Source organism: Eucyclogobius newberryi, unplaced genomic scaffold (assembly GCF_026437365.1).
Source record: "Eucyclogobius newberryi isolate DKJ021-1_F unplaced genomic scaffold, fEucNew1.0.hap1 SCAF_17, whole genome shotgun sequence".
Lineage (NCBI taxonomy): Eukaryota > Metazoa > Chordata > Actinopteri > Gobiiformes > Gobiidae > Eucyclogobius > Eucyclogobius newberryi.
The window spans coordinates 22,853,725-22,878,693 of record NW_027315801.1 but is presented as its reverse complement, the minus strand read 5'-3'; the positions used below and the strand labels follow the sequence as shown (position 1 = coordinate 22,878,693).

The 24,969-nt window shown below is 40.7% G+C and overlaps 1 protein-coding gene and 1 long non-coding RNA gene across 3 annotated transcripts in view; one reads left to right on the top strand and one right to left on the bottom strand.

Annotated features, from left to right (window-relative positions):
* Positions 1–5,739: 5,739 nt before the first annotated feature.
* Positions 5,740–11,714, bottom strand: krt8 (keratin 8). The gene is made up of 8 exons (XM_072449517.1): positions 11,170–11,714; positions 9,540–9,748; positions 8,816–8,876; positions 8,642–8,737; positions 8,386–8,550; positions 8,165–8,290; positions 7,144–7,408; positions 5,740–6,537 (listed from the first exon to the last, which is right to left on the bottom strand). The coding sequence occupies exons 1-8, from the start codon at positions 11,620–11,622 to the stop codon at positions 6,245–6,247; spliced, it is 1,668 nt and encodes a 555-aa protein (XP_072305618.1). The 5' UTR covers positions 11,623–11,714; the 3' UTR covers positions 5,740–6,244.
* LOC140363153 (uncharacterized) overlaps positions 8,650–24,969 on the top strand; it is a 43,056-nt gene continuing 26,736 nt past the window's right edge. For both annotated transcript variants that reach the window (XR_011927135.1, XR_011927134.1), the window contains exon 1: positions 8,650–8,759. This is a non-coding gene — a long non-coding RNA (uncharacterized lncRNA). The remainder of the gene's footprint in view (positions 8,760–24,969) is intronic.

The following is a 24,969-nucleotide window of genomic DNA, read 5'->3' as shown; positions in this document are numbered from 1 at the left end:
CAGATACCAGAGCACATAACAGAGCATATGAAGAAGCTAATGCAGCACTAAAAGGTCAGGATAAAGTTCATGTTCATTATGTGCATTTTTTGCACGAGGAGAGGTCTTATGGCTTTAGGCATTTAGGAACTGCTAAATGCGAATCTAATGATAAAAAAGTCCCATAAATAACACACCTGTCATGTCACATGGGAGTGCATTATACATTATACACACTATTCATATCAATAAGAATAATACAGCTCTGCAGGGGCCGTCATTGAGAAGGGTCTGGATCTATTAGCACAAGATCACATGGTATATTGGAGAAACTGCTTTGGTGTTCTAGTGTCTACGTTTAAAAAAAGTGTTTTTAATGATCATTGATAAGAAACATTGATATTGCGTATCAAGTATCTTCCTCAGTATTGACATTTTTGTAATTTAGTATTGTGACAACACTAGATGGGGGTGCGTGAGGTAAACTGTAAATTGCCCCTAGTGAATGCATGTGAGGGGGAATGGACGTCCGTGTGTCTCTGTGTAAATCCTTTACACTTACTTACAAAAGGACTATTTGCTTGTAATAGCAGACATTGTAAGTTGAAATGTTTAGGTAAATCTTACACAGTGGGCCTTTGATGTAAAAGATGATAAGATGCATAATTAAAATGTATTAATGTAACAGTTTAAGACAGGTAGCAGATAACTCATTAAAAATATTTTCAAATTTGAGCTCATCCATGAAACTGACCAGCTTCGTCTTTTTTCCTGGCAACAAAATAAGTAAAAGTAAATTTGTAAAAGTAACATTGCAATTAGACAATAAAACAAAAAGACTGAAACTTTAGTAACTAGAACATAAAAAGCATCTATCACCATTTGTGCTAGTAGATAAATGAGCCTGCATCAGATTTGAACTTGTGTCTTTTGCATTAAATCACTCAGACAAGTCTGCTCTCAGCATGAAGCTTGTGTTGGATTCCTGGGCTTTGACACACTGTTCCTGGAATGGAATCCTACAATGTGCTCCATACAGTTGTATCTGTTCTAAGAAGGACTGGAAAACGTGTCTAGTGAATGAATCAGAGTCAAGTGTAAGTCTTGTGCACATATCAGAAAAGTGATGAAAAAATGCATGGTTTGTTTTGTTCTTGATGAAGTTTTTATTGAATTGTGCAATTTGTCACTGACATCATCACATTACAAGAAGGCTCAAAAAACAAGAGACTAAGGGCAGATCCATCTTAATTTTGCATAGTCTCTTGGGGTGCAATAATACCCGTGAATAAATGTATAATGAATCATTTGGTGATTTGAATTTTCTTGATGTTAAGCATTTTGCTCCAGTCCCACTCAGATCTGTTTTCCAGAGCTGCTCAATGGGCAGATGCATTTGTACAGGTCAGAGATAATACCACTGCTTCATGGAACACCTTGAGCACGCATCGCAGCACACAGTTACAAGTTAAAAAAAAAAAGAAAGTAGAGCCTGGTAGGTCATAGGATCTTTTCAGATCTAGAAATTCTCTGAGTCCATCCTGCCCTATGATGTCCCTAAACGTGTGAACCCCTTTGGATTCCAATGGAGTGAAAGAAATAATCTGTTTGTCTATTAGAAGTGAATGTTTATGAAAGATTGGTGACTGTGAATAGAATGTTTTCTTTTTTTTCATAATTGACTCCAAACAGTCCAAATAGACATGAGGTGAGTGTTGATAGGGCCATGCTTCGGTTTGGTCGTCTTCAGTGGGATATTAGAATAGATAAAGCTGCACAGACTATATGGTTGAATTAAGTCGTTTCTATTGGAACCATGAGACAAGCGACCGCAGTGTGAAGCACCATGAACACCACTCAAAGTTTGGAAGGCTTATTCCGCCTGATGATTTGAGTCTGTATAGTATTGAAGCTTTTATTTTGGGCTTGCCATTCCAAAAATAAGTACCCACTATTAGTTATGGAGTGCAGAGTGCTACTATAATTAGCATTGATCTATCTATCATTGGTCTATAATAATTGCATTTCATATTTTGCACAACAGGGATATTGAAAGAGGACAGATCCAGGCCAGATTTCTTCCAGTCTACTTTAGCGCATAGGTGTCAAACTATGGCCCGCGGGCCAAATCCGGCCCCCCCAGACATTTTAATCCGGCCCGCCGAACATTTCAAATTTGTATTTAAAAAATACATATATATATATATATATATATTATTATTATTATTTTTTTTAAATAGATTCATAGAACCGTAATTACATCCGTAACCGTTTTTATCGCTAAAACTACGCATCCCACAATGCCGCCGGTGGCCGCCCCGCCCCCACGGGGCTCTGCTGCACTGCTGTGTGAGCTGCCGAGGGAGAAGTGCACTTTAAGCACTTTTGAGCAGAAGTTTAGTGGTGTGTCAGTTCAGGTGTACAGATAACTACACAGAAGAGGAAATGTTAGTTAGTACATTTAAAAGTTTTTTTAGATCTTGAGAAGTTTATTTTGTTATAAAGTCAAATGTTTATCTCTGTGTTGAACTGTAGATCAACTCTGAAGTTGTAATGCACATAAACTGAAGCACAGTATTGGTGAAATTACACTTGTTTTTCTAAATACATTTCAGTTTATGAAAACAAACGTTTTTTTTTTGTTTTTTTTATCGATCCAGTAATTGCTTCAAAACAGCGTAGGCTATATAAAGCTATTTATTTCTTATATTTTTAATAGTTTTATGTTTTACGTTATGTTCGGCCCGCGGCCCAAATGACTTTGACACAACTGCTTTAGAGCCAGATAGCGTCCCAAATTGTTCAAAAGTATTAAGAAGAAAAGGAATGGATTTAGTTGGATTGCTTGTGTAAATTATCCTCATAAAGTGTTTTTTTGTACCATAATTGGCTCTAGGCTCCGTGACTGTCTAACTAATTGTGCTTTGGGCTCTAATGAGAGACAGAACAGCAACAGTGATTACGGGCAACTCTGACGGGATGAACGAGTTATTCTAAATCTAGCAGAGCCAACGTTACCCGTTATCACCATTGCACTAGGGTTGGCATATAAAGTCTGTATCATGGCAATAAAATCATAATTGAAACCCATTTGTCTCAGCACTGACCACGGGTAGCCCCACGCAAGACGGTCAAACGCCTTTTTGGCATCAAGAGAAAGAATAGCATTTGATTTGGAGTTTTAGATGAAGCGTCTATAATATGAAGTAGTCTCCGTATATTGTCTGATGCTAACCTTGATTTAATGATGGACCAAGTGTATTGTTCAAGTCTTAAGACAAGGACCTTTGCCAAAGCCTTTAACTCTGTGTATAGAAGACTGACGGTCGATAGGAGGAACATTCTGTTGGTGTTTTTTTCTTTTTTTAGTTACAGTGAGCAACATTCGACCCATCAGTGAAGGACGCATAACTTATTGAAAAGTTTAAGAGCAGTGAACCCAGCTGGGTCCAGTGGGATCCCATCTAGGCCAGGCGATCTTCCCTTGTTCATTGTTTTTCATTGTTCATTGTAGTGAGTTCTTCCAAAGTAATCTGTTTGCAGCTCCTGGGGGTCATTTTGCTTAATGAAATGAGCTTAAGAAGTCTCTGCACTTCTTATCATTGAATGTGACTTCTAATTCATAAAATTGAAAGTTGTATTTATGTGTGCAGGGTCAGAGATGTTGGCTAGCTGCTCATTGTTTTACATTTTCGGAGCAAGTAAGCTGCTTGGTCTTGCACTGTTTATATAATATTATTTCCGGGTGCGGTGGATCTGGAATTCTACCTTCTGTCTCAGCAGGCGTGGCTTTGAAGAAATGCATGTTAACACTATAACATCAGTTTATGTGTACACTGCACGCTGCAAATTTACACCTTCTTAAAACTAGAAAAAGACACTTGTCATCTGCATATTAGTGCACTAATTATGCAGATGACAAACTTTTTTTTTTATTATGCTGTAAGAGTATACTGCATTAATGTGTAAATGCTGTAATGTTTCATAATAATACGTTCACTGCATAAGATGACGGGATTTCACAATTCTATTATCTCCATAATCCTGAGGAACTCTGAACCCCTCCCCTGGCCTGCAGCCATTGCATATGGGCCTTGAGCACATTCCCTCCAACTGTACGCATGGATATTAAAGACTGCAGAAAGACAACACGCCAAAGCTCCCGCCCTAAACTTCGCCCATTTTTATTGCTCTAAACCTCTGCCTGTGCATGCATATGCACAACTGACACTGAAATCCCACTGTTCTGTGCTATTTGGTAGCCAGAGGTAGTAGATAAGAATCAGGCCTTTTTCATACTAATGTTGTCCAGTTATGAGAAAGATGTGGCTGTTGCAGTAGTATATTTCAGCATAATGCAGGTGCAGCAGGAGAAATGCAGGTGTGAGTGTGCACACTGAGTGAGCAGACTTCCACACACACATAGTTACATCATGCTTAAGCTAGCAATGAGTAGAAACAGTTATGTCCCCACTCAATGACAATACATTTACACAATACACAATGTAATACATTTTTCACTCATTTTGAAAGTGTGTAATTTTGGAATTAATTTCAATAGGCTACAGAATAATAACTTTAACAAATACTACATACATACATAATAAATGTTATTATACACTTAACCACGCCTCTGAGCTGCAAATGCACAGTCCACAACACACTTGTCTTATAGTAATACTTCCCTCTGGTGGACAATCAATGCAGCGCATTTGTGTTCAATCTTTAAATCTACAAAGATCACGCAAACGTAGACTGCCACTAATGTGTTCAAAAACACTTACCAGACAAGCATGGAATAGGCCTTCAACTCATCGAGACGAAACCTCCAACAACAGGTAGGCCACAGGCAGTTATGTTTCTGAAACTAAACAAGAAGAAACTATACAGTAACCTCAAAGGAGACTTCATTTACAAAGCACGAATTTATCAAGATTCATATATTTGTGTCATTTAGACCTTGCATAATCCTATCCTGAAAATGCTGTTGGCTAAATGCATGTGTTTATTGCGTTAGTAAATTTAAACTTAATCATGTATTACATTTACTGCACTGACAAAAAGCGAGTCAAGACTTTATATAAAAGTGACGAAACACAATGGGATCCGCATGGAGCAGCGCCCCCTTGTGGCGGGAGAAGAGACTGCAGCGGTATCTCACAGCATGCAGTAGATTTATTTATACATGCTGAGTTTTGATAGCAGCAATTATTATGTATAGTTTCTGTAGTGTCAGCACTTTGCTCAAGACAATTTCCCCGTATGATACAGACAAAAACATATTTGATATGTCTGCCTTATCCTATTCACATCAACATGTACTTTTACTCAAGTACTTCTTTCACTTCTTGCAAATATTAGGCATATTTATTATTACAAAGCTTGCATTCTTAAGTAGGCACTTGTGGGTGTATTAGGAAGTTCTTATAGGCAGTTGCAGTTATAGTTTTAGCCCTTCTCCAGTTATGGGTCTTTGTTAGGATCAGAAATATCAACTGCCAGCAACAACAGTCTAAGGAATAAAGTCCGGCGGTAATGCAACACTCGGATGCCAACCGCCATAAAACAACAACAACAACAACAACAACCTTTTTTTTTTTTTTATCCTATCTGATATTGCAACTTTTTCATGTATTTTATTTTAGGGATGGTGTACTCCATATTCAAAACAACAATTTCTATAGTATCACCCACTTATTCCCAAAATTGTGGATTTTTACTTCAGATAACGTTATAATTCCAAATGACAAAACATGGGGATTTTAGTAAACACCTTTTTATTGGATGATCATAGCAAAAACAGCACCTTAGGACAGCTGTGTGGTGTGGGCAGCCTCCTTAAGGGGTTGAACAGTTTGAGTTACACAACACGCTCAGGGAAGACATGCACTACCTAACTGTAACAAGTAGCTGACCCCGACACGGCCGAAATACATTCATTTTCCTTCAATGTCCTCTCAACGCACCATTGTGAAATTTTAACGACTTTGTGTGAGGAGATTTTTCATAGATCGTGTTGTTTTTGTCTCTCCAATGTGCCTTGTTTCCTCAACGCCATTTCTGTTTTACCCAATACACTCAGACCACACACATACAAATAAATTCTTTGGTCCCTTTCAGGTCTTTGGTAGTGTTAGAATTTATTACTTCATGAAAAAAAAAAAAAACAAGCTCTATTGGAAGTGGCTGCTGTTACAACATTTGGGGTGAACTGTAAGTATAAAAACTAATAAGCAGACACGATGTGGGTTCTCTTAAGGGGCGCTCAGTCTTCGATGACCTCAGAGGACTCGGACACCACTTTGCCGTCGCGGGTCTCGATCATCTTGATAACCACGTTCTTCTTGCTCTGCGTGGTGCTGTAGCCGCTGCCGCTGCCGCTGCCGCTGCTGAAGCCACCGCCGTAGCCGCCGCTGGAGTAGCCGCCGCCGCTGGAGTAGCCGCCGCCGCTGGAGTAGCCGCCGCCGCTGGAGTAGCCGCCGCCACTGGAGAAGCCGCTGGAGTAGCCGCTGGAGTAGTTGCTCTTCATGGACTCCATTGGGAAACCGCTGTAGCTCGCTGGAGGCGGGAAGATTGACAATGAGGTCAATATTCGTGCAAGTTTGACCAAAGTTTACGTGTAAGTTAACTGAAACAAACGCTGAATTGGCAGATAAAGTGTCATTCTAAAAGCTTTAACTTAATTCAACCCAGACGTATTGTATATTGCAGCAGGAAATATAGAGAATTCACAAGGAAAATAAGTTTGAATGGGTTGTTTCTAGCACTTCAGCATTATCTTTTCCACGCACTACAGTACATGGCATATAATATTAAGAAGAGCCAACCGTTTAATTTACGGCTCTATTTTTGCTTTCTTTCATAGCTTTCTGTTCGTCTGGGACTCGTGACTTGAGCTGTGACTGTGACTTCATCTGTGCGGACGCTGGATTACTACAGAATGTCACAATATATCGATCAACCAATCAACATTTAAGGAAGTGAGTCGTTATACATGTCTTCGTTGGTTGGGTTTTTCCAAATAGAAATGTAGCTTGGAAATTAAGCTCGATAATGTCCTAAGTGAATTAACTCCTAAACTACATAACATAAAGATGTGGATCTACACATAAAGTATACTCCAAATATGAACTGACACAGACATATGCATTAGCAACAACTTACAGCTCTGTTGGGAGATGTTGATGGACTTGATGCCGTTCACCAGCCTGTCCTCCTCTCCCTCCAGCAGCTTCCTGTAGGTGGCGATCTCAATGTCCAGAGCCAGTTTGACGTTCATCAGGTCCTGGTACTCTCTGATCTGTCGGGCCATGTCCTGCTTGGCTCTCTGGAGGGCGTCTTCCAAGTCTCTGATGCGAGCCTTGGCGTCCTTCACTGCCATCTCTCCGCGCTCCTCGGCCTCTGCGATCTGGGATTCCAGGTTGCCGCGCTGGAGGAACATTTAGAATTTTCAGATAAAACTTCTAAATCCATACATCCACGTCCATAGAAACAGATATGGTATTGATCGACTCATTTTAGCGCGTGTCTTCAATCCGGGGCCATTAAATTACACAAATAATCCAAATCTTTATAAATCCCAATACTTGAATCATAAAAAGGCAGGTTTACAAAGAAATTCCAGCTGCATAAAAAATATTTGCCTTAAAATAGATGAATATCTACTAATATCTCAAATTTGATCTCTGTAGTTATTATTATAAGATAAGATAAGATAAGATATTCCTTTATTGTCCCACTTGGGGAAATTTCATTGGTGCAATGCAGGTAGATACAGAGGTAGATACAGAAGAACAGATCACTTATAGGAAGTCTGAAAAACACTTTCAGTAGAAGATCTCCTATAAATAAAAACTCCCATAGACAAATAAATAAATAAATACATTATTAGTCAGAATATATTGTTTCAAACCTGAATTATAGTTCACATAATTACATCAATAGTACAGACACTGTTACACAAATGCCTGGTTTGAAAAGTCATTAAATCGCTAGATCAAACATATATTCTATAAAAACATTATCTTAAAGCCGTTATCTTTATCTATTCTATAAATAAAATTGAGCAGTTTTTATTTTAAGATTTTTATCAGTGTCAAGTATATTTGAATACATTTTAAAGCATAAAAACCAGACTTAAATGACTAGTTTTATGCTTGAACATTTTAAAGAAGATATGTAGTACCTGTCCCTTCACAGAGTCGATCTCTGACGTGAGTCTCTGGATCATACGGTTCAGGTCTGCGATCTCTGTTTTTGTTGCTCTCAGGTCGTCTCCGTATCTTGAGGCAGACGTCTGCATCTCCTCGTACTGAAACGTGCAAATACAGCCGATCACTTCCTGGATTGTCTCCTTTTTGAATCATCCAAGACATCCATTTTGTCCATAAACTGCTGAGACGTTACCTTGCTCTTGTACCATGTCTCTGCCTCAGCGCGAGAGCGGTTGGCGATGTCCTCATACTGAGCTCTGACTTCAGCCACGATGGAGTCCATGTCCAGGTTACGACTGTTGTCCATCTCCACAATGACTGAGGTGTCCTTGATCTGACTCTGAAGCTCACGCAGTTCCTTCATTTCAAATATATTCAAATGATTATTATCCGTTCGCACTGTGACCAAAGGTTTGAGAAGAAAATGGTGATTTTATTTTTGTTCTTACCTCCTCATAGATCGACCTGAGGAAGTTGATCTCGTCTGTCAAACTCTCCAGCTTGGCCTCCAGCTCGACCTTATTCATGTAGGCCTCATCAACGTCCTGGAAGCAACAAGCAAAAGAGGTTGGTAAAACACATAAGCATTGGTTAGTATTTCAAAATCAGCTTCATACACTGACCTTTTTGATGAGGACGAAGTCGTTCTCACATTCTGTGCGCTTGTTGATTTCGTCTTCATACCTAAAACAAGAATACACTCTTTAGTTTTGTAGAATCATCATGCTATATTTCGGTGAACACTAGGGGGAGCAAGTCATCCATCACAAACTAAAGTAACTAGTGCTGAAGCTTGGTATAACACTGTGACTTGGGGCTATAGAAACAGCTGCTGAACTCAAAAGTAAAATGATTAAATGTTACTGCGCTGTTATGCAACTGAAATGTCTGCACGTCAGTCACAATCTTCAACACTGTAGTAAGTAAGTCAATTGTATTTGTGTAGCACCTTTCGCAGACTGAAGTCACAAAGTGCTTCTCAAAAACACAGAACAAAATGATAAAACACAAAACTTACACTGAGCGATACACATACAACAATATACAGTCAAATCCGCCCCTAAAGCAACTGTAACGAAAAGGCCTGACTGAATTGTTATTCGTATGCATTTTTCCACTGCGTTTTGAACATGCTTCCCTAATGTTGTAATCGTCCGGTGCGTGACGCGAGCAGTTGGACAGATGTAGGGTGTAGTCCCCTCAAACATGACCTCACATTGCTGAATAGTTTGTCCCTGGTGTCCTTTACTCACAACATTATCACATTTAATCATTTCGCGTTACTGGACTACAAAAGGGGCCATTTCTGAATTCTTTTGCGCATGTTTATGTATGTCTTCTTCTCACTTGTTCTTGAAGTCCTCCACCAGGCCTTGCATGTTGTGCAGGTCGGCCTCCAGCTTCATCTTGTCGTTGCCGAGCCCGTCGAGCTGTCTGCGCAGGTTGTTGATGTAGGCCTCGAACATGGCGTCGATGTTGGAGCGGGTGGTGGTCTGTCCCTGCAGCAGGCTCCATTTGGTCTCCAGCATTTTGTTCTGCTGTTCCAAGAAGCGCACCTACCGAAGCAGAACACACTTTCATTATATTGCTTGAATAAAAAGAGCACAGCAACGCATCATTTCGTCCCCCAACGCGGTACATCCTTGGCCCATCCGTATGATTTAACTTCCCATGACTTGTTGTTAATCATGCTTATTGTCGTAGTATATATTTGGTTCTTTGAGCTGCTGTTGGGTTTGTTATCAGCCTCGTTTGTTCCAAAGGAAGCCCCTGCGTGTGTGTGCATCCTGACTGGAGGTATAAGGGTGAGGGGGTTGGAAAAAACCCATTGATGGAGGAACAGAATAGAAATCCCCACTCCGAAAAGGCCTGCTTTCCTTCCTGTTTTTGTGCAGGAGGCATGACGCCACAGATGCATGGCTTTTCTGCTTATGTGCTTATTAAAACGGGATAAGGTAAATCATCAACCAGGTGAAGCAATACGTCACTCAGCCCCGGGGGAACGGCATCGGGAAGCTGAAGCGGCAGGGGGATTGAACGTGCAGATATGCGGTTTGAGAGAGTGGACCTCGGCCTGGTTAGGATGTTGCTTCACCGTCCTGGTCATTGTTTAAACTTCAAACTGATTAGCATTGTGATAAGGCGAGGGCTTGTTGATTCCTTCAATTGAGTTTGGATGTAGAAGTCAGCTGGCATTAATGCGAACCTGAAACCAAGTGACCTTTTTAAATATTAACTCGGCTTGGGCCAGGAAAGGACAGATGCACACAGGGCATGTTACTCAACACCGCAATGTTTAGAAAGTGTGTTGCTACTTTGTTTACTATGTAGAAGTTTTGTATAACTTTTCAGTCCTCTTTTTTATTTTTTTGGAAAGGACTTCTGTCACTTGGCAATTACAATAGCACCAGTCCTGCCTGCTCTGTCTTTGGGAGGGTTGAAGGCCACAAAGGCAGCCACACCCCGGCTATAGGGAGGGCCCAGTCCCAAGGTAACCCGTATCACAAGCTCTCCTCTCTGCCGACACACCCTTTCTCTCTCTCTCTTACTTTTTTCATGCCTCTTTTATCTCTCTTTTTTTTCCTCTTCTCACCAAATGTCTGTTTCTCATCATCATGGAAGGCACGCCAAGAGATAGGAAGCCAACGTTTGTGGCGGTGCACATCACATTCATCACTTTCTGTCATGTATGCATTTGTGGGAGGTGGGGCGAACCATTAAGAGGGGGTAATAAGTCAACTTGGAAGATAAGCAACTGTCAACATATGGGGGCTTCTAATTAACATATTCCATAACTTCAATCAAATATGACTCGACAAAGTGAGCAGACTGGGGTCTAACTTTGGAGCGATAACTTGAAATTCAAAAGCATTACAAGACATGACAATGTAGCAAAAACTCTTATTTTGAATGACAGCAACAGCCGAATTACGGTCACAATCTTCAATACATATTATCTATAATTTTATGAGCTTACCTTGTCAATAAAAGAAGCAAAGCGGTTGTTGAGGCTCTTCATCTGTTCCTTCTCCTGGGTGCGGACAACCTGGATGTTGGGGTCAATCTCCAGGTTCAGGGGGGCCAGGAGGCTCTTGTTCACAGTGACCGCGGTGATAGGGGTATGGGCCATGCCACCACCCATGCCCATACCCATGCCCATGCCCATACCACTACCCATGCCCATACCACCACCACCACCGCCGCCCATGGAAGACCCCAGGCCATAGACGGCGGAGCTGGAGATGTAACCACCGCCCCCACTCATGCCGCCTGCCCCAAAAGATCTCCCTCCAGCGCCGGAGTAGCTCACGGATGCACTTTTGCGGCTCACTCCACCCCCAGGAGCAGAGTAGGAAAAGCTACTAAAGTTCCTCGGGGCAGAAGAGGACCTCACGCTGTAGGAGGTGGTTGTCCTAGATCTGGTCGACATAGTTGCGTTAGTTGTTTTAGTTGTGGAAGAGGTTTTGGGCAGGCAGGCAGGCTGGTCAGCAGAGGGGAAAGGACCAGGATAGGAAGAGAAGTGAGCACACAGAGGAGTTTTTAAAGTGCCTGTGGATGTGGGCGGGACTCAGCTCTGCCCTCATTGGCCGGCCGAGAAAGAAGGTGGGAGGGTGTAACTTTACACTTGCGTGACACACTGGCCAGTCATTCAAACTCATTACCTGCTCGTTCTACTGGGCTCTCTAAATTGTCAGACATTTAGAAGTATTGGTGTTAAAATGTTATGTAACGTGACTAAATAGGCCTAACTGGAGGTCCAACAAAGAGATCCATGTCTTTCCAAAGTGCAGATAGGGTGGGCGTGCGTGTGTCAGAGGGCAGTTGTAAGCGGGGTGGGTCAGAGATAAGAAGGTGAACTGTTCAAATCAATGCTGCAATGATTGGTATTGTAAATGTAGGTGTGGTGTTTTCACAGCTCTTGGTGCGCGCTCAAGAAAATATTCCAGATTTTTTCCTATGCTTATCACTCTATGTATAATTAAAATACAGTAAAGGCTCAGGGTGTTCTACAGGGGATGTTGATGGCGAAGACTATTTTCACACATTTATATACCGGTAAATACATTACAATTTGCTTATCAACTTCTTGTTTTGCTTGCATACTTTCCCTTCAAATCTTTGGCAAACTCACCCAAAATGGTAAGTTTAATGCTTGCCAGGCGAGTCTTGCACACGTTATATATTATTCTGGGCTCTGACAAAATCATTTAAAGTAGGGTTGGGTGAAACACATTTGCATTTATTCAAAGTTTCCAAAAAGGTTCAAGAGAACAGAGAGGCTTGGCTGTGAGGTGAGAAATTACACAGAAACCAACACTTGTATTGTCATTTGTTAGCCGGTATTGTGTAACTGACAAAATGCACTGGTTTGGTATGTTTTTGTGCCATTATCAGCATTTAATTACACACATACTGGCATAAAGACAGACTGTTAGAGCTGTAGTTTATTGGGATTTGCTTCTCCTTGACTTCTAACATTTAGTTTTGCAATAGCTCTTCATACAGTAAAGAGCTTTGGAGGACTTGTGTCTATATACGAATAGTGCTGTTGTTGATTTGTGATATTTGGAGTCTTACATCTAATTTTGACGCTGCTTTTTTACAATCCAGTGAAAAGAGTGGAAAAAATGCCTGAGTGAACCAATACCCAGCCTGCTCTCCTCTCCTCCCCTCCATCTTATAACCATCATGAGTCACCAGCTTTGGCATTACCAGAATTAAAGCTCTCCAAACAGTCGCTGCCTGCTTCTGTTTGGTGAATGAATGCAATAGAAATGCGGCATAGTTAGAAGAAAGCCCCTTTTAGAAACATGATACCGAAACTACAGCAAAGTACAGCAAAAAAGTGTGTCTTTTTTGTTGCTTCTGCTGTAGAATTTAATTGTGCAAATCCAAGCGTGAATTATGAATCATGTCTCCCCGGATCACATGATTGTCAGACATTTTTGTAACTTAATCAAGACTTGGCAGTAGAAGCAAAAAATAGCCAAAAAACACAAGATTGTTTTGAAACAGCCACAGTAGATAAGTTAATTTGCCAGTTTAATTCACCTTCTATGCGCAGGTAAAGTAATAATAGTCATGTGAATGTTTATCTGTTTATCGGGTTGTACCTCTCTTACAACCATGACACAAAAAAATAGTAAAAAAAGAAATACATACAGTTATGGTCCACGGGTTTGTGTACCCTTTGTTTTTAACATCGTGTCTGAATGAGTAAATTGCCAGTTCAATTTTAATTCTATCACATTGAAAGCTTTCAACTGGGCCGCTCACATGCTCCAAGCAATTGTCACGCATTAATAGATCTTTAGGCTACTGACGAGATAAGCTCAAGAGTTAAAAGGATAAACAAGGGTGTAATGTGCCCTTTAAAGCTATCAATTAGTTAGAAGTTAAATGTATTACTAAAATTATAAAAAAGATGTATTACTATTTTATCATTGTATTATTATTATTATTATTATTAGGCCCGAGCGCCACAAGCTGGCGAGAGGCCTATTAATCTCGTAAGGCCGTGCGAAGCACGGCTGCAAAAGTGCGCACGTAGTGCGCACGAAATCGAGCGCGAAGCGCTCGCCCACTTCCAAACACTCACTAACGCACTCCTTCACTCATGCACGCCCCGTGCATACTAATTAGTAGTAGGAAAATGGAACATTACCGTTGTAAACGGGCGAAGCCCGTGCAAAAGTGCGCACTAAACGAGCACTTTACATTGAGATGACGACCGCGAAGCGGTCGTCATCCCCATATAAAGCACTCATTTGCATGTTCCGTGCATGTTCCGTGCATATAAGCATGTAATGCAAAAATGAACATTATTACTGTATAGAGGGCCAAAAACACAAAGTGGGCGGAGCCCACCCAAAATTAACGAAAGTACCCGTCAGTGACCAGGGACCCACACCATGAGGTAGGAAAGCGCGAGCGCTTTCCGAAAATGTATAGTTTATGATATTTGGAAAATGGGAAACATTGTTTTCGTATCGGAATATTATTCTTTCTTTCTTTCTTCTTCTCGGGACCAACCCCCCTATTTTTCACCCAGTGAACATTGACGAAAAGTCACAAAAATTTGCACACCTCTAAAAATCATGCCTCTCTACATTCTGGCTATTTCCCTTTTCTAAAATAAAAAAAATTGGCGCGTCAGCGCCCCCAAATGTACCAAAAATGCATTGAGAGATGGGAAATGACCCAAAAAAAATCTGGTCGTAGAATCATGAAATTTGGCGCAGAGGTAGATGGTGACAAGAGAAGTAAAAAATATTATTACGGCAACGCCGTCCGCCCAACCAAATGTCGACCATATTGCTTCAAAAATGGCTAAACATGACTTCGGAGTTTTTCCAAACGTCGTACTTTTACGAACTCCTCCCAGGGCGTTGGCCCTAAAAAGCTGAAATTTGGTGAAAATGCTACTGAGGAGTGGGACATCAAAAGTTATCCAAATTACATTGATACCTGTCACGGTCTCTGTGCGGCGAAGCCGCAAACTGTAGCAAGAATTTCAGAAATCTCCCAAATTTAACATTTCTGCCGTTTGCGCAGATAAAGTCCGAATTGCGTCAAATTAGAATCAGTTGTTAAACTCTTTGCCCTAAACTAACTTGAAGTGAAATAAATTAATTTGGAGCCACAGCGCCCCCTACAGATTTTATATGGAGGTTAAATGTTTAGTTTTGCCAAATTATATGAAATTTGACACACAACTCAATTTTAGAATCCCCATCAAAAAAGTCAATGAGACCCATGTCATAATTGTTATGGCTTTGCCGTAACGATGACCGAAACCTTCCATGTTATTCCAATGGGGAAATCGCCAGAACATGTTTACACTTTAGACTTTCACAAACTCCTCTTAGGGCGTCAGCCCTATTAACCTGAAATTTGGTGAGACTCATCTTCAGGGGTGGACCATCAAAAGTTATCCACATTTTTATTCTAAGAGTCACGGTGTCTGTGCGGCAAAGCCGCACATTTTGCCAAGAATTCAAAATAAAATTGCTTTTTGATGGTAAAACAAAGGGGAGAAGATGTGACAGCGTCACAGATTCAGCAGTAGGCGTAATAAAAGGACAATTGGGGCGCGTTAGCGCCCCCTCCTCTTGCGGCGTGGCGGCGGCGTAGCGAGGGCCGATCATTGCCGCTTGCGGCTATATTTATTATTATTATTATTATTATTATTAGGCCCGAGCGCCACAAGCTGGCGAGAGGCCTATTAATCTCGTAAGGCCGTGCGAAGCACGGCTGCGAAAGTGCGCACGTAGTGCGCACGAAATCGAGCGCGAAGCGCTCGCCCACTTCCAAACACTCACTAACGCACTCCTTCACTCACGCACGCCCCGTGCATACTAATTAATAGTAGGAAAATGGAACATTACCGTTGTAAACGGGCGAAGCCCGTGCAAAAGTGCGCACTAAACGAGCACTTTACATTGGGATGACGACCGCTTCGCGGTCGTCATCCCCATATAAAGCACTCATTTGCCCTAAGTAGCTCACGAATACGTTTCCCATCTCTTGCATGTTCCGTGCATATAAGCATGTAATGCAAAAATTGAACATTATTACTGTATAGAGGGCCAAAAACACAAAGTGGGCGGAGCCCACTCAAAATTAACGAAAGTACCCGTCAGTGACCAGGGACCCACACCATGAGGTAGGAAAGCGCGAGCGCTTTCCGAAAATGTATAGTTTATGATATTTGAAAAATGGGAAACATTGTTTTCGCATCGGAATATTCTTCTTCTTCTTCTTCTTCTTCTTCTTCTTCTTCTTCTTCTTCTTCTTCTTCTTCTTCTTCTTCTTCTTCTTCTTCTTCTTCTTCTTCTTCTTATTCTCGGGACCAACCCCCCTATTTTTCACCCAGTGAACATTGACGAAAAGTCACAAAAATTTGCACACCTCTAAAAATCGTGCCTCTCTACATTCTGGCTATTTCCCTTTTCTAAAATAAAAAAAATTGGCGCGTCAGCGCCCCCAAATGTACCAAAAATGCATTGAGAGATGGGAAATGACCCAAAAAAAATCTGATCGTAGAATCATGAAATTTGGCGCAGAGGTAGATGGTGACAAGAGAAGTAAAAAATATTATTACGGCAACGCCGTCCGCCCAACCAAATGTCGGCCATATTGCTTCAAAAATGGCTAAACATGATTTTGGAGTTTTTCCAAACGTCGTACTTTTACGAACTCCTCCCAGGGCGTTGGCCCTAAAAAGCTGAAATTTGGTGAAAATGCTACTGAGGAGTGGGACATCAAAAGTTATCCAAATTACATTGATACCTCTCCCGGTCTCTGTGCGGCGAAGCCGCAAACTGTAGCTAGAATTTCAGAAATCTCCCATATTTAAAATTTCTGCCGTTTGCGCAGATAAAGTCCGAATTGCGTCAAATTAGAATCAGTTGTTAAACTCTTTGCCCTAAACCCACTTGAAGTGAAATAAATTCATTTGGCGCCACAGCGCCCCCTACAGATTTTATATGGAGGTTAAATGTTTAGTTTTGCGAAATTATATGAAATTTGACACACAACTCAATTTTAGCATCCCCATCAAAAAAGTCAATGAGACCCATGTCATAATTGTTATGGCGTTGCCGTAACGATGACCGAAACCATCCATGTTATTCCAATGGGGAAATCGCCAGAACATGTTTACACTTTATACTTTCACAAACTCCTCCCAGGGCGTTAGCCCTATTAACCTGAAATTTGGTGAGACTCATCTTCAGGGGTGGACCATCAAAAGTGATCCACATTTTTATTCAAAGAGTCACGGTGTCTGTGCGGCAAAGCCGCACATTGTGCCAAGAATTCAAATTAAAATTGCTTTTTGATGGTAAAACAAAGGGGAGAAGATGTGACAGCGTCACAGATTCAGCAGTAGGCGCAATAAAAGGACAATTGGGGCGCGTTAGCGCCCCCTCCTCTTGCGGCGTGGCGGCGGCGTGGCGAGGGCCGATCATTGCCGCTTGCGGCTATATTTCTTCTTCTTCTTCTTCTTCTTCTTCTTCTCGGGACCAACCCCCCTATTTTTCACCCAGTGAACATTGACGAAAAGTCACAAAAATGTTCACAACTCTAAAAATCGTGCCTCTCTACATTCTGGCTATTTCCCTTTTCTAAAATAAAAAAAATTGGCGCGTCAGCGCCCCCAAATGTACCAAAAATGCATTGAGAGATGGGAAATGACCCAAAAAATATCTGATCGTAGAATCATGAAATTTGGCGCAGAGGTAGATGGTGACAAGAGAAGTAAAAAATATTATTACGGCAACGCCGTCCGCCCAACCAAATGTCGGCCATATTGCTTCAAAAATGGCTAAACATGACTTCGGAGTTTTTCCAAACGTCGTACTTTTACGAACTCCTCCCAGGGCGTTGGCCCTAAAAAGCTGAAATTTGGTGAAAATGCTACTGAGGAGTGGGACATCAAAAGTTATCCAAATTACATTGATACCTCTCACGGTCTCTGTGCGGCGAAGCCGCAAACTGTAGCTAGAATTTCAGAAATCTCCCATATTTAAAATTTCTGCCGTTTGCGCGGATAAAGTCCGAATTGCGTCAAATTAGAATCAGTTGTTAAACTCTTTGCCCTAAACCTACTTGAAGTGAAATAAATTCATTTGGCGCCACAGCGCCCCCTACAGATTTTATATGGAGGTTAAATGTTTAGTTTTGCCAAATTATATGAAATTTGATACACAACTCAATTTTAGCATCCCCATCAAAAAAGTCACTGAGACCCATGTCATAATTGTTATGGCGTTGCCATAACGATGACCGAAACCTTCCATGTTATTCCAATGGGGAAATCGCCAGAACATGTTTACACTTTAGACTTTCACAAACTCCTCCCAGGGCGTTAGCCCTATTAACCTGAAATTTGGTGAGACTCATCTTCAGGTGTGGACCATCAAAAGTGATCCACATTTTTATTCAAAGAGTCACGGTGTCTGTGCGGCAAAGCCGCACATTTTGCCAAGAATTCTAAATAAAATAGCTTTTTGATGGTAAAACAAAGGGGAGAAGATTCAGATTCAGCAGTAGGCGTAATAAAAGGACAATTGGGGCGCGTTAGCGCCCCCTCCTCTTGCGGCGTGGCGGCGGTGTGGCGGCGGCGTGGCGAGGGCCGATCATTGCCGCTTGCGGCTATATTTATTATTATTATTATTATACTATATTACTATTACTACTATAGACTGTAGAAGAGGAATTACACCGACTTAAACTATACCATACATTATATTTTACATTTTTTCCAGTGTAAACTGCAATATCCTACCCATTTATTGTACATAATAGTTTTTTAGCCTTATATTTTTACTCCCAATGCACAGTGCTGTATTTTATTATCTTGACATCTCTTTGAATCGTACCTCTATTCAAAATATTCAACACTTCTTATCTTGATCTAAAACGGCTTGAAAATACAAACAGGTCAATTGAACTGAGATCCCGCCTCTTCACAGTGACATATCCCTGTAGCAGACCTTTATTTAATACCTTTTTTAATACATTTTTTTGTAAATCTACATGCATAATCCATCGTCTAGAATGGTTCTGTTTTACATATGTGTATCAGTTACAAGAAAGCAGTTAATGTAGAATCATATTTCTTACTAAACCTGCTGGAAGTTGGTCCTTAATATTGTATTGTGTTTAATGTTTACTGTTATGTGTCTGACAGCCTATCTCTGAGGAAATGTACAGGCTCTATGCACTTTCAACAACCTTTGTGTTTAAGACCCCATTGTTCAGCTAACGCGTCTGTACCATTAAGGGAAAGATGACCACTCGTCTCAGATTGCAGGCATTTACTTCACTTTCCTCCAGAACAGCCGGCTTCATATGCTTTGGAAATAAAGGAATTATGCAAAAATTAAATAACAATTCTCTACTCGTATGGATGGTTCTTCATCTGCCTGGAAGAACTGGTTCTCCTCCTGAGTGGCTCCAGCTCCACTGTCTATCTCGTGTGGGCCTGTCCGTCAGAGGGAGTGGGATCTCTCCTTCACTGTGGAACTCTTCCAGGTTGATACTTTTTCCCAAAGCGGTTTGGTAGTTTTTCCTGGCCCAGAAGGAGGGTCTGGAGGGGACAGGGGAGCCTGCCAAGTCCCGATGAACGTTGTTTAATCTGTTTTTTCACTGTATCCCCTCGAGTCAACTGCTGTTGTGATTTTGGGCGTTACAAAAATAAATTGAATTGAATTGAATGATCATTCACAAGATATGAGCTGTAGGGACTGTCTAAACATCTAAAACAAACAAGAAGTGGTTCTATGTAGCTTCTATACTGTTTAAAGTACCGTAAGTAGAAGTTATTTATTGAGACATAAAGATAATTTAATTGTAAAGACCTTTTATTTATATATATATATATATATATATATATATATATATATATATATATATATATATATATATATATATATATATATATATTTCATTAGGTGACGAATAAATTTAGCCTATAAACATTTGGTTGGGTATTTAAGTTACTGAAGCTTGGAATACTGGTGATACATGTGCAACACTGTATATTTCACTGCAAAGTTGTCAAGGGCATTAGGTCATACAACTTAAACAATCTACGTGCCACACATTTCATTCAAAGAAAACAGTGATGGAACAGCAGACATAGCTCCGCCCACTTATAAAAACAAACATATCTGTACCGTGACATGCAACATTCAGAACCTCATAAGGAGCTAGGTTCAACTCCAGCCTGAAAGACATGTTATGTAAGATGTTGGGTTTCTGTTCGGTTCTAGTTTATTACTAAGGAATAATATATTATTTGGCCTTGTGTTGCATTGACTTTCGAGCTCATTAGTCTACACAATTTAAAATGTTTATTGTCATGTCAGTCATAGTCCCATTTATTTTATTAAAACATTTGTCCTTTTTTAGGTACAATTTACCCTGAGAGCTAAATCATTTTTTCGTGGAGCTGCAGTGCATTATCAGTGGAATGCCTATCATTCTTGTCCAAGAAGTTACAGATGAAGCAACTGACGGTTGCTCCCAGTGGAACAGGCCTGTAGTTACCTGAAGTAAACTGTCAGAGGTAAATGTACACCTGCAACAAAAACTCTTTAAAAAGGTGCACCAGCTTGTTTCATGGAGATGTTATTCTTTTGTTTTGCTTGGAATGTTCCACTTTCATTTATACAGAGATAAATGAATATCACACTGAGGAACATCCAGGCAAAGCAATAACATCTTTGTGGAGCTAAGAAGGTATCGGACTCTTCACCAGAAAAGTTACATAGTGCACCTTTTAATATAGCTAATCATGTTAATACTATTAGTAAATGTCATTCAATTAACAAGATTTTACTTAAACGCACGTTTTTGGTAACAAAAGGTGAAAGAAGAGGTAGGAACATGTAGGCTACATGGTTTTTAAGTAAACTTGCATCTACAAATACAGATCATAGATTCATGGATGTATGTCAGTGTATATTTCTTACTTGAAAATAAAAATACAAAAAGGCAAGATTATTTTCAAGCACAGAAAGGTCAGTGCCACATATTGACTACTGCTTCTTTTATAATGAACACAAAACGCAGTATGGAAGTGTTCGTTTTAGGGCTTTATTGGAGAAGAAGAACAAAAAGTTCAGCTATAAATATATTGAATGAACGTTAACTTTTCAAAACGAGTCCAGATGATTAAATTCCGCCGCCTCTGAGGAGTCAGGAACAGGAGGTGTAGGAGGTGGGTTCAGTGGAAAAAGCTGTTCTTACCCACCCTGTGGCCCGGTGCCCATTTGACCAGTGCCCACAAAGACCCACAGGCTCCCAGTTTGTGATTTGCTCTTTTTATTTTCCAGCACATTCCCACTAGTTTCTCATGGTCAAGCTTTTCATACACACACCAGTTCATCTACATGGCTAAAACTGAGATTCACAACTGTATTTAAACCACCGTTTTACCGCCACGCGAACGTCATATATTGTGCTCATGTTTCCATCCCGCGTCCTCGCTTGCCCCCCTGTAAAACCAAGACTCCGCCCACTCCCCCTGTCACGCTGCCGACCACACCCCGCGGTTGCCATGACGGCGCTCTCACCGCAGGCGCGCTGATGGCTTTCCCAGATGCAGATGCCTTGGAAATATGCGCGCGGTCGCCATAGCAACTCCCATACAATGAGAAATAACATCAGTGGAGATTTGCTGTGGTCGCACACCGTTTTTTTCTGCCTGCGAACAATGTAAAGAGCAGATTTATGTTGATGTGTTGAAGTTGTTACTCACGTCCAAGCGTTTCCGTAGTGACAAGAGATCATTTTGGATGCACTTCTTAAACTTGAGGACTTGAAACTGAGAAGGGATGTCTGAGAATACGCCGCTTTCTGTACACGTGGAGCCAATTTGGAAAATTTACTGTCTCGGCTTTGTCTAGTGCAACTCCAGCAAATCGCCAGCTCTGAATCTGGTCCCAATCAAACCAGTCTCACAATAGCCTCCCTTGTAGCTATACTAAGCCTGATTCCTATTAGTTTTTTTTTTCTATACCAAAGCTGGATTACTTATTTGTCGAAAGTGACGCTCATTTATTTGCTCTTCTGTGAGAGAGTTAAGTTGAAAAAGTCCGGAGAGTTTGCTGCGCGCTCTGTCTGGACGTGTGGTCCGTCCAAGAGCTGAGTGGAAACAGGCATGCCCAAAATAAAAGAGATGACATTTTAAGTGTTATGTAACCTGCAAAGAGAAGCTGAGGAATATTCGCAAACTCACTGGCCCTATTGTTACGCTTTACGTCAGAGAAGAAAAATAAGGAAATTATACACTCAGAAGTTGATTAAAAGATACAGTAAACAGTTTAGACTAGAGCGTTCAAGTCAAGCATTTATGGTAATTATCATGGATTGTTTTCAGTTATCAAGGTATAAAAGGGACAAAAGTCTATTCCACTAAAAGGAAGAAGTTGGGATGCAAACTGCAATCAATTTTCATAAATCTGCACAAAACATTCAAAAAAAAAATTGTATTGCACATTCATACATTTTTATATAAAACTACCCTGCATGCCTTTTAATGACTTTGATAAATTGCTTAAGTTGACTCTGCCAAGAAACACAGCACTTAATTGGAACTGTTGAGCCTGTTTATTTACTGTATACTTTCCCCCTCTTTTACCAAACAAAATACTACGTGCAAAGTCATTATTACTGTTGTAAAAGTGCAGCCCCTTATGTGCCACAATCATAAATGAAAGCCCCCTGCTACCTGCAAACAGAACAATACCTCCAGTGTCTTTAAATGTCGGCGTTTACATTCAGAGTACTGAGCAGGATGGAAAAGACAAGTCGCGGGGAAACATTGGAGCGTGGCCCGGAAAGGCCGCGTTGTGGGGCTGCGCAGTAGAACAATATTGAGCCTTGCACGGGTAACTGGCACTTACCTGAACAAGCGCTACTTTTCAGACCTATGAAACCCACATTGCCGGAGCATGACAGAATGTTGTCGATGTTTAGCGTCACATTAGCACTGCGTGGGTCTACGTGACCTGAGAGTGACGCGGCGAACGTCTTTACAGGACATGTTTGCGACCCAGTAATGACGGGCTGCGAGTGCGGGTAATTATATGCCTCGTGTTAAATCTGTAAAATGTGTCTGATGCAGCTGTTGCCTTCACACGCCTCGGTGGCAGGTTTTTTACAACTCAGACATGATCCCTATTCACGCTTGGTTTACAGACATATGACGTGCAGTTCACAAAATGAAGAAATGACGCAGATTTTAAGGAGAAGAAATGAGAGATGTCAGTTTGTGTCGATGAATGCTGCAGAAAATGTGAGACAGTGACGCTCGGAACTTGTTTCCTTGTTTTGGTCAATAACACCTGAAGTGACACCTGTTTCCAGAGATCAGTGGTTTTCAAACATTTTGTAGTGACTTGTAGAAACTATTTAACTCTACAAGTACCACCGGCCATAGGTTTGTTAAAGGACTACTGGAGTTATGGTTGGATTCAATATTTTAATGTCTTCCTCTCCTTTTTGAGCTTAAATAAGAAAACTGAAATCTTTGTCAAATGTGCTTAAAACAAGATACATGCATATTTACTGTCTCATTCTATTTTTTTGCTTAAAAGAAAAAAGACAATTTAATGAATGTGACTGAACCAGGTCTAGGATACTATGTCTAATAATAACAACTATGTCTAACAAAACTATGTCTAATACTCATACTTTTGCTCGAGTGCTAACCCAAAAGAGGACAAAATAAAAATTGCACTAAACTAAGGAAGACCTAGCATGTTTAAAGTGGTAGCTAAGAACCACAGTTTGAGAACCACTTTCATGCCCAAAAGATAATGGGACTCCGGAACAATATGTCATTCCCTTTTAGAAAAAAAAAATGTTTTTTTTGTTGTTGGTTACTAATTACACTAATTACACTATTTCCACCAGCATACCATAGATTATGAAGAAAAAAAAAGAGTTCAAGAGTTCAGAGTTCTTAAAAACATGCACCAATCATGCTTTTCCAGTTCTGATACCAATATTGATACTGTGGCTACAAATGTTTGCTGACACCAGGTCTCAACCAGTACCAATGGATAAACTTAAATAAATCAAATGATGGATTCAAGATGTTCAGGGCCAACTCAACTCAACTCAACTGATATCCTGGCAATGATTTACCCAGCCATCCAAGAATACACACTCCTGCAACACTTGACATGAGTCTGGTCACTGGTTTCATCTCCCCGAGTCATGATTGACAGGTAGATTAGCCAATCAGGGACACGCACGGTCCGTCTGTATCAAAGAAAATATGGAAGTGAAGCAGCTTTATGCAGAATCAATGAGCTAAGTACACAACTCTGAAGTTTGATGTTCTTCTAAATGATAGATGACCCACTGAGCTCCTCCATTCCCATGCGTCACTGAAGTAAACAAACCGGCTTTCACGGCTCTGTCTGAGTTTGGCCTGAGACGCAGTGGAGGACGGAGAGCTTCTGTTGCATATACAGGTGGAATCAGTCTGCGTCCCAGGCAAGGAAAATATACCGATCTTTATCATTATCAGCGGTGCATCCCCACTTTAGTACCTGTGTGTCTCTTTACTGAGCCTTGTGATTATTCTCCTTTATTCACCACTAACTTTACATGGCAGTACATGACATCACTCAAGTGCAGACATGACCACATCCGTGCATGTTGACAGCTGTTATGAGAGATACTACTGTACATCAGCAGACATCGTGTTCAAGCTCAAAAAATACACTTTTGATCAAAACATGTGCAGTGGTACTTAAATCTGCTTTGTAAAAAACACAAAGAAGGACCAAAATTACATTATTAACCTCTCTGATGAAGGAAGCACTGTCACGTCTTTTTAGAGGTTTCGAAATCACTTGCAAAGACATTATTGATCACGTTTTCTTCTTCTGGGTTATTATATTGTAATGTCACGTTATTTAACTACAGAGTCTAGGCTGGTAAACCCAGTGTACGACAAGCCCAATTTAGCAATAAATATTAGTCTTAGATAATAGTTTAGATATTTATTCTCTTCCGCTGTTATGACATGTTAACTGCTCTGTCTATACCATTGACAAAGGTCAATCATAAAATCTATGAGATAAATGTTAAAACTAGAGCTTTAATGTATGTACTGTCCACAAGACTGGAACACTCCTCTGTTTGGCCACTCTAGTGACTCCACTGCTGTTTAATCTGAATATGTCATTCATCACAGGATCTGTCACATGTTTGGGTCAATATTGGCAGAAAGTGCAGATTAAGTGGAAAT

Excerpts from the sequence above, each read along its gene's own strand:
- krt8 (XM_072449517.1), bottom strand. The coding sequence starts at position 11,622 with ATGTCGACCAGATCTAGGACAACCACCTCCTACAGCGTGAGGTCCTCT. Across the intron at positions 8,551-8,641 it reads TCAGGTCGATCTATGAGGAG|GAACTGCGTGAGCTTCAGAG; the intron begins GTAAGAACAAAA and ends TTTGAAATGAAG. Across the intron at positions 8,291-8,385 it reads AGACATGGTACAAGAGCAAG|TACGAGGAGATGCAGACGTC; the intron begins GTAACGTCTCAG and ends TGCACGTTTCAG.